The sequence below is a fragment of the Grammomys surdaster genome, unplaced genomic scaffold (genome assembly GCF_004785775.1).
Source record: "Grammomys surdaster isolate TR1022 unplaced genomic scaffold, NIH_TR_1.0 100, whole genome shotgun sequence".
In the NCBI taxonomy this organism is placed as follows: Eukaryota; Metazoa; Chordata; class Mammalia; order Rodentia; family Muridae; genus Grammomys; species Grammomys surdaster.
This window is the reverse complement of record NW_021604579.1, coordinates 15,721,947-15,730,451: the sequence shown is the minus strand read 5'-3', so window position 1 is coordinate 15,730,451 and position 8,505 is coordinate 15,721,947. Positions and strand designations below refer to the sequence as shown.

General features: G+C 41.1%; 1 protein-coding gene across 2 annotated transcripts; it reads right to left on the bottom strand.

Moving 5' to 3' along the window:
* Positions 1 to 4,870: 4,870 nt before the first annotated feature.
* Positions 4,871 to 8,294, bottom strand: Insl5 (insulin like 5). 2 transcript variants are annotated; one of them, XM_028784567.1, is made up of 3 exons: positions 8,275 to 8,294; positions 7,978 to 8,156; positions 5,099 to 5,331 (listed from the first exon to the last, which is right to left on the bottom strand). In XM_028784567.1, the coding sequence occupies exons 2-3, from the start codon at positions 8,150 to 8,152 to the stop codon at positions 5,099 to 5,101; spliced, it is 408 nt and encodes a 135-aa protein (XP_028640400.1). In that variant the 5' UTR covers positions 8,153 to 8,156; positions 8,275 to 8,294. The 2 variants fall into 2 exon arrangements, with proteins under 2 accessions (XP_028640395.1, XP_028640400.1); XM_028784562.1 differs by lacking the exon at positions 8,275 to 8,294 and having other exon boundaries at positions 4,871 to 5,331; positions 7,978 to 8,186.
* Between the last annotated feature and the right edge of the window lie 211 nt (positions 8,295 to 8,505).

The window sequence follows — 8,505 nt, the reverse complement described above, 5'->3', positions numbered from 1 at the left end:
ACTTTAATCACATGCTCCCTCCACTGCTTCCAGCTTGGACTCTTCCTTGACTCTGCCCCTTCCCTCATGTTCTCCCTAACTTCATGTCTTCTTGATATATATATATATATATATATATATATATATATATGTATCACTGAATCTAATTAGTGGTGTCCATGTACATGTGGCTGTGAGGGCTTTCATTGGAACATAGTCAACCTTTCAGAGGTCACATCCATAAATAAAAGTGATTGTCCTTCCCTTAGCATCCAACTGTCCATAGCTCCTCAACTAGAAATGGAGTCTCATAAGCCCTCCCCTAACCCTGCTGGAATGTTGCCTGGCTTGATTTTGTGCAGGGTGTTGTGAATCCAAATGTTCTTTCATGTTCAGAAGGCACTCTTTCCCACAAAACACTTAGCTTAAACACTTAAACCATTTAAACATTTGGCTTAACACCTTTAGCTTTTACAATCTTCCACGATGTTCCTGAGCCTTGAGGAAAGACTTTAGATGGCTAAGCACTCCACAGACTTACTCTCTGTATCTTGACCAGTTATAAGCCCTAAAGCAACCACCATCCAGTGTACACAGTTCCTCCTCTGATGAGGACTCAGAGCTGCGCTAATCTGTGGAACACAGATACATACTTAAAAGATTACTTGATACTATGTCCATTTAGCAAAATGCTATAGAACTAGTTTACCCTTACAGGCTATGAGCTCTTGCCATCAGTTCTTAGCCAGATAGAGGAATGGGTAGAGAGGAAAATAACTCACACTGTGTATATTTGAAAAGGATGTATGGAAACCTATATTTTATAAGCTTCCTAAATACATACACACATATAAGTATGTATTTTAAATATATTAAATATATATTAAATTGAATATATGATACACTTCTCAGAAGCCATAGATTCCAAATAAAAAGCCCAGTGTCCTTTGAGGTGCTGATTGAGGTTGTTACAGAGACTCCCCTCCCCAAACAATGTAAAATCAATGAATGCTATTGCCATTGATTTTAGTTGCTATGATGATTTGAATGAGCTGTCCTCCAGAGTCTTGTTCATTTGAACATTTGGTCCCCAGTTGGTGGTGGTGCTTGAAAGGTGTGGCATGACTGGAAGAAGTGTGTTACGAGGAATGGGCTTTGGGGTTTCAGAAGCCTGGCCACATTCCCAGTTCACTCTTTGAGTTTTCTGCTTTGGTTAGAGATGTGAGCTCAGAGCTGTTGCTGCTGCCATGGTTGCCATCTACTGCCATGACTCATGCCATAGGACTCTTATCTCTCTGAAAACTTATGCCCAAGTATATGCTCTCTTCCTCAAGTTGCCTTGGTCATGGTGCTTTTACTGAAACAAGAGAAAAGTAACTAATACAATTGCCCACCAAAACTGAATAGTAAGGCTCTATTGCTAAATATAGTACACACTTGGGTCATAGCTTTCGTAATTCCAGAAGATGCTAATGCAGGATGCTGGGTATGGGGAAGGAGGAAGACTAACCAATAGTCTTAACAACCTAAGACTTCTGTGAGCTATGATTCAGGAAGGCTTTATAATACTTATAAAGACTCTAGCAAGGTAGCTTTTCCTGAGTGACTTATGCCTATCCAGGTGATTGAATGGGTCATTTGGATTGACTTTCTTTCAAAAAGACAACTGTATTTTCATTCTTTAAGAAAGTCTCTGATAGATCATGTTCTTGAGATTTGTTTTTATTTTATGTATATAAGTGTTTGGTACACATATGTCTGTGTGTCATGTGCATGCCTGATGCCAACAGAGACCAGAAGAGCATTGACTCCTCTAGAATTGGAATTGAACCTGGGTCCTCTGGAAGAGCAGCCAGTACTTTTAAACCACTGACCCATCTTTCCACTCCTTAAGTCATATGCTTATAAGTTTTAAGAAGCTATCAATAAATGGCCTTCCAGACAGTTCTCAGTGACATCTCCATTAAGGACAAGAACTATGACTTAGATCTCATTCTTCTGATCAATAAACAGTCTTGAAATTTCATTTTTGGTTTCATAAGCTGCTGATTAAGAGGGAGGGCTTGCATCTCCAAAGACCTCATTCTCTGATGATACTTAACTTGCTACCTAATAACATTAGCTTTTTGAAAATTAGGAATGCCTAGTGGTCATACAAATTTGAATATAAGCAACTTTGGCAAGACTGCCTTGATTCACACTAAGTAGTTCACTGTGTATCCAGAAACACCTACCATTCAGCAGTTCAGCTTTAGACACATTTCTTTAATTCTCCCCAGATTGCTTTCTACTGTTAAAGACGACGATAAAGTACTGTCCCTTCCTTACAGGTTAACTGCGGCTGATGTGTGAAGCTGTTTAAAGACCAAACACAATGAGCGCCCAACATGTCATTGATGACGTTCATAGACAGCATTACTAAGATCAGCACTAGGCTGAACAGATCCTGACTATTATCACAACCCACTAGAGGACTCAGCTGACAGTGTAAGAGATGAAAACGTTTTGTGGCAGCCCTATTTTCTCCTTTTATCCAGGAAGACATCCAATTGCATAACAATGGCTTTACCAGCTAGGCCTTGGATTTTCAAGTGCTAGGATAAGAATGAAAAGTCCTTTTATTTCTGTAAGACAGAGGCAAAATAAAGGAAGGTTTAGACAAGAAGGAGAACATTACTCATACTCTGAATGCCTGCAGCTCATGGGAGCTGGATGGTGTGTATATGGCCCCTGCCTATTCTTGGAATCAATCATGAAAGGCAATGTCAGAAAACACTTATTGAGCATTCTGAAGTCCTTTGAGAAAAACACTGTGTTTAGATTGAGAACGTTGTTGCTCAGTTTCTCAGAAATAATGCACAGTAACTCGAAAGTTAAGTGTTTATTTATTTCTGAGTGATAAATTAGCAACTGGTTCTATTTAATTTTGTAACCATGTTTTTACTTTTTCCTGCTGTGCTAGGCATGGATGAGGGTCCAGAAAGTACCCACTAGGATTTCCATGTTCTTGTATGAAAGAACAAGGAACTGGACCAGGGACACAAGGATAATAATAGAAGTATATACAGCTAGTTTTGGTGGTTGTTGTTGTTGTTGGTGGTGGTGGTGGTGGTGGTGGTGATGATGGTGGTGGTAGTGCTGGTGGCAGTGGTGGTGGTGGTGGTGGTGGTGGTGGTGGTAGAGTGTGTAAGCCCCTTGACATAAGCAAGTGGCCAGGACAAGCCCAGATTATTCTAATTGCCCCAGCTCTGGAGACACAGGTGACCAAGCTCAGCCTTACAAAACAAAACTAAACAAAACAAACAAACAAACAAACACGCCTCAAGATCCAACCACCAAATCCCACCAATCTCAGGCCACCCTGGAAAGCACCACCCTGCCTTCCCAAGAAACCCTATAAAAAGCCTGACTCCTGCTTAGTTCTTTTGTGTCTTTCCCAACAAATCTCTTCTGTGAGGTTTGTTGTGCAGTGTGACTCTGTGGTATTCCTTGGCTCCTGACTACCAGGATACCTTTCCTTCAGAGCTGCAACACTTGCACTGGGAAATCTTTCCTCTCAAAGCTGTAACACTTATAGGGTGTGTGTGTGTGTGTGTGTGTGTGTGTGTATGTGTGTGTGTGTTTTCTAAGAAAGACAAGATCTCATCTGGAACTCATTATGTAGACAAGGCTGGCCTCAAGCTCACTGAGATCAGTCTGCTTCTTCCTACCAGTTGCATGGTTTAAAGGTGTGCAGCACCACACCTGGCTTAGACACAGTTTATTTAATAACAAAGCATTTCTAAAGTGGGCCAGAGAACTGAAAAGGTCCAAGGCTCAAAGGCCTTGGACCACAAGATTTGTGACCTCTTATAGGTCATTTATACAGTGCCCAGCTTCTGTATTTGCAGATTGTGTGCTCTGTCGCTTTCATGTATCTCTCGGTGGTGGTGATTCTTGTCTTTTTCCCGATAGATAATTAATCTCTTTCATGTGTTAATATTCAGGCCCCTCTCTCTGCTCTGCTCTCCTGCCACAGATGTCACAAAGAGCTGTGGTCCCAGAAATGTTTTGGAGGAGCTGAAGGATGATGATCCATCTATCAAACTTCATCCATGCTTAAGTGACAGTTCCTGGCTATGAGACAACACAGCAGTCTCTCCCATCTGACCCACCAGTGGAAGGGGAGGCTTTGAATCCCTTGTAGTAAAAGCTGTCTAGATTGGGGCTGGACAGAAGGCACAGTAGTCTGTTTCCCAGAACCCACATGGTGGCTCACAATCATCTGTAACTCCAGGCCCAGGGCCTTCACTGCTCATATGATCAAGAAGAATGTAAGATTGCAAGAGAGGAGCATTATTTTTAGTGATGCATGACTTTTGTTTTAATTTTTTGTTTATGTGTATAGATGTTCTTCTTGCATTTATATCTTTGCAATACTTATATGTTTGGTGCCTAAGGAGGCCAGAAAAGGGCATCAAATCCCCTGGAACAACAGTTACAGAGAGTTGTAAGCTGTCATATGGTTCTGGGAATTGGACCAAGATCCTCTGGAAGAACAACAGTATTCTTAACTACTGATTCATCTCTCCAGTTCCCGGTATACGTTTTTTGGTGGAGCATCCTCAATCATTGATTCTAACAGTTTTTTAGACTTATATACATATATTATTTTACATGTATAGTGCTTTGCCTACATATATATGTCTGCACAACACATGCAGATTGAGTGTCAGTGGAAACCAGAAGAGGGTATCAGATCCCCTAGAACTGGAGTTACAGATGAGTATAATAATTGTGCCATTGCTTGGAATTGAACTCATGACTTCTACAAGAGTGGCAAGCACTCTTAACCGCTAAGACTCTCTCCAGCCCCTATAACAATTTTTAAGGGGAAAGAATCACAGTGAGCTTGGATTCAGGCATTTTTATTGCAATTTTGCATAGCACTTGAAATTTCAAAGACATAGTTAGAATTAAGAAAGAAGAGTGGGCTAGCCTTGGCAAAGTGGCTTTAAGTCATAATAGACCTTTTAGGAAAACACCCAAAAGCCATGGTTGTAATGATAGAAGCTGAACATGGGACTCAAAGGTAGAACATCGAGATACATGCTAAAGCCTGCCATGGGTTGGGCGCGTCCTAACAGAGGGTGCTAAGCTCCCTCATGGAGCAGCCTTCCCTGCAGCACAAAGCTTGCAAATCTCGTCTGGATACTACTGAGTGCTTCTTCAATTCCCAAAGACCTTCCATGGGTGCCTGTGGATCTCGAACAAGCTCCTGTCCTGAGATATCCATCCTGGGAAGGTTGTGCTCCAGAGTTTCCTTGGATGTCTCCGGTCTATCTAGGAGCTGGAGGTGGTTTCTTGTCTTAGCTGTAAGAGAGAAAGACACATACCTTTACAAACTCTAACAAGAAAGCACCAAAGACCAGCACTTCAGGAAGAGCTGAGTCATGCTGGCTCTTCATTTTACAGATGTCGAAAGATAGTGGTGTCAGTTGGCTAGCAGCAAATGTTACCAGCCGCCTCTGGTCCATGAGAAATTAGACATTTCCAAAGATATTAGTTATAATTAGCAATAAGCTATATAATTAATCATAAGAGATGTAATTAATTAGCTAGAAGCAAGACAACAACAGTAACAAAAACCCTGGGGATGCTTTGCAGAGCTGATCAGTGAGATTTCCTTTCCATATCTGAAATGGGCCACATTGTTCAGTCTAAATGTTGTTCCCAATGTCTGTATTCAAGTCCTTCTGGCTTGTGTTTAAACCAAAACCAGAAGAAAGAATGGTAGTTGGTCAACTAGTAATTGATCAGATAAATAATGTTAAGGAAAATACAGTAAACACCTTTGGAAGTTTCGAGTGCTACGGTTTCAGTAATTTCAAAAGGAGATAGGGCCAGTAAGATGCTCTGTGGGTGGAAGTTGGGGGTACTTGTAGCCTGACAAAGAAAGCCTAGGCTTGACTTTGATCCACATAAAGATGGAAAGAGAGAACCAACTCCACAAAGTTGTGCTCCTACTTCAGCACATGTACTGTGGAATTATGTGCTTGTACACGTGTCATATACACACACAGGCACACATCCTCACAATAATAATACTTTTAAAATGTAAAAAGAAATTTACAAAACTTTCATTTTACTGCTCTGTATATTCAGAGATATTTCAATGCATTTTTCTATTATGTCTTCATGTGCTGTTTCAAAATTGACAACAACTCTTTGTTTTTTTTAAAGTTTAAAAAGCACCTATTTCTGATAAGGTCTATACGAACTATGTATTATCTATATGTATTAACGTGGTAAGGACAACTTTATCACATCTCAAAATATTATCCTACTAAAATATGAATATTGTTGGCAATTCCCTAATATCTTCTGTTTTCCTAAGTCCTTTTAAGCCAAGCTGAAACCTTTAGCATCATACATGTGGCTTCAGCATTCACATGCCATTCATTTCCTAAGTCTTTATTAGAAAACAAAGGCAATGCCACCCATTATGCAAGCAGAGTCAGGAGCTGGGCACAGAAAGAGTAATGTTGCATGGTCTCACTTATGAGAGATCTGGATAGCCAAGGCCTCGAGAGCAAAGGAGAGTGGTGGCTATTCAAGGGTGACTCAGGTGTCCAGGGATGGAGAGGGAGAGCTAAGGAGTACATGGTTTCAAGCAGTCATGAGGAATAAGTTCAAGAGATTGACTGTACAATGTGGCGGCTGTGATCAACAGCAGCACATGCATTCCTGACGTGACTAAGAGCATACATTTTTAGTGTTCTCACCACGAGAAAATAATAGGTAATGTAGGTGATGCATAGGTAGTGCTTATGAATTAGCCTGATTTAGCCATTGTGCACCATTCACATGTTACATACATGAAAAATCCATGTTTTGCCAATTTAATAGAACCTTGAATACATTTTACCTCATAGTTTTAAATTGTTATCTTTATTATTTATAATTATGTGTATATATATGTTAAGGGTGCATGTATGTGTTATGTTATGTGTGTATAAGGTTGTATGTATGTGTACATGATTACAGGTACCCAGTGAAACCTAAGGCATCAAATCCCCTGGAGCTGGAATTACAGACATTTGTGAGCTGCCTAACATGGGCCTCTGGGTCATGTCTCCAGTCCTTTACCGCATAATTCATTACAAAAATGGCAGAAAGAATTCCAGCCAATCTTCTAAGTTCCTTGAATTGAAAACAGAAGTTCCGTGACATCAACACATCACTGCTGCTACGATAGCAGGTTGACAAGGCACCCTGGGAATTCTGGTCATGCTTTCCCTATTGCTCACAATCCCCCTAATTCCTGCCCCACAACTTCTCAGATTTGGCAGGACCTTCAGGACCTCTGTAGAGTTCCACCTTCTCCATGATGTAAGTATCTACAGAAGCCTTCTCTTCGTCTAGGGCACAGTATGTAATAACAATGACGACAGCTCCTGAGGCCAATCGTCCTGGCTTGTTTTCTGGCCTTACTGCTGAGTGGCTGGGTAAACAGTTTTCTCCTTGATAAATGATAAGCCGCAGCACCATGACATACTTCATACGAGCTTCAACAGAAAGCTAAGTGATGTGTTGCCTGGGAAATTGCCTGGTACTTAATATGTGGTCCACTGACTCAGGTCCTTCCCCTTCCCCTTGTTTGCCAGTTGCCTAAACTCTAACTTGATATGCTCTATAATCATCTGTGTGCAGACAGACATCTGGCCTCTCTACAGCCTTTACCACTCTGCCCATAGATACTGAGTTCATTGAAGCCCCATGCAATGAACCAGTTTTATTCAAAGACTAAAGAATAGCAGTGTGTTGCTTTTTAAAATGTAGCACATTTGCGTTTTTGCCAGGCCAAATTCTGTAATATATTTTGATGATTAGGTCCCTACATTGATATGCAAGTGGATCAGAATTTCTTAGAGAAATAGCTACTAAGAAAACTGGGGTTGAGGTGGGGTGGTTAAAAAGAAGGGTTCTAGAAAAAAGTAAGGTGTGTGAGTTCAATACCTTGTTGAGCGTGGAGAGCCCCCTCCAGGTGTCTCCTCCACCGTGAGCTAGCACAGATGTAGATGACTGTTCTCACATAGTCCAGGCCACAGAGCTTCACAGTCTGCCTGCTTCTTACTTCCACTACAGCCAACAGAACTAAGAAGAGAAACAGAGCTAGAGCAGGGCCCCTCATCCTGCCAGAGAGCAAATGAGAATCGATGCAGTTGGTCAGCAGTGCCCAGTGAAGTTTTGAAGTTATTTCACCCTCTTGGGCCATTTATACCAATCCTTGTGATGCTTTATTGGTCAGTACTTATTTTAACAGTATTTACTAAGCACACAGGTGACAGTGTGGAAGGCTATTCATGTGCTTTTATGATTATTGCTGGTTACTCAGGCATCTGAACACACCTCACTTAGCATTGCTGCATCGTCTCAGGAGTTGCTGTGGAAATAGAAGGCTTTTGGAAGCAGGGACATATGAGCTTCAGTGCCCACTTTACATTTGATGTCTGACATAGAGCAAGCTTTAAACTCTGAAAGTCA

Coding starts and splice junctions, on each gene's coding strand:
- Insl5 (XM_028784567.1), bottom strand. CDS start 8,152: ATGAGGGGCCCTGCTCTAGCTCTGTTTCTCTTCTTAGTTCTGTTGGCT. Junction 5,332..7,977: donor GGCTCTCCACGCTCAACAAG/GTATTGAACTCA, acceptor TCTCTCTTACAG/CTAAGACAAGAAACCACCTC.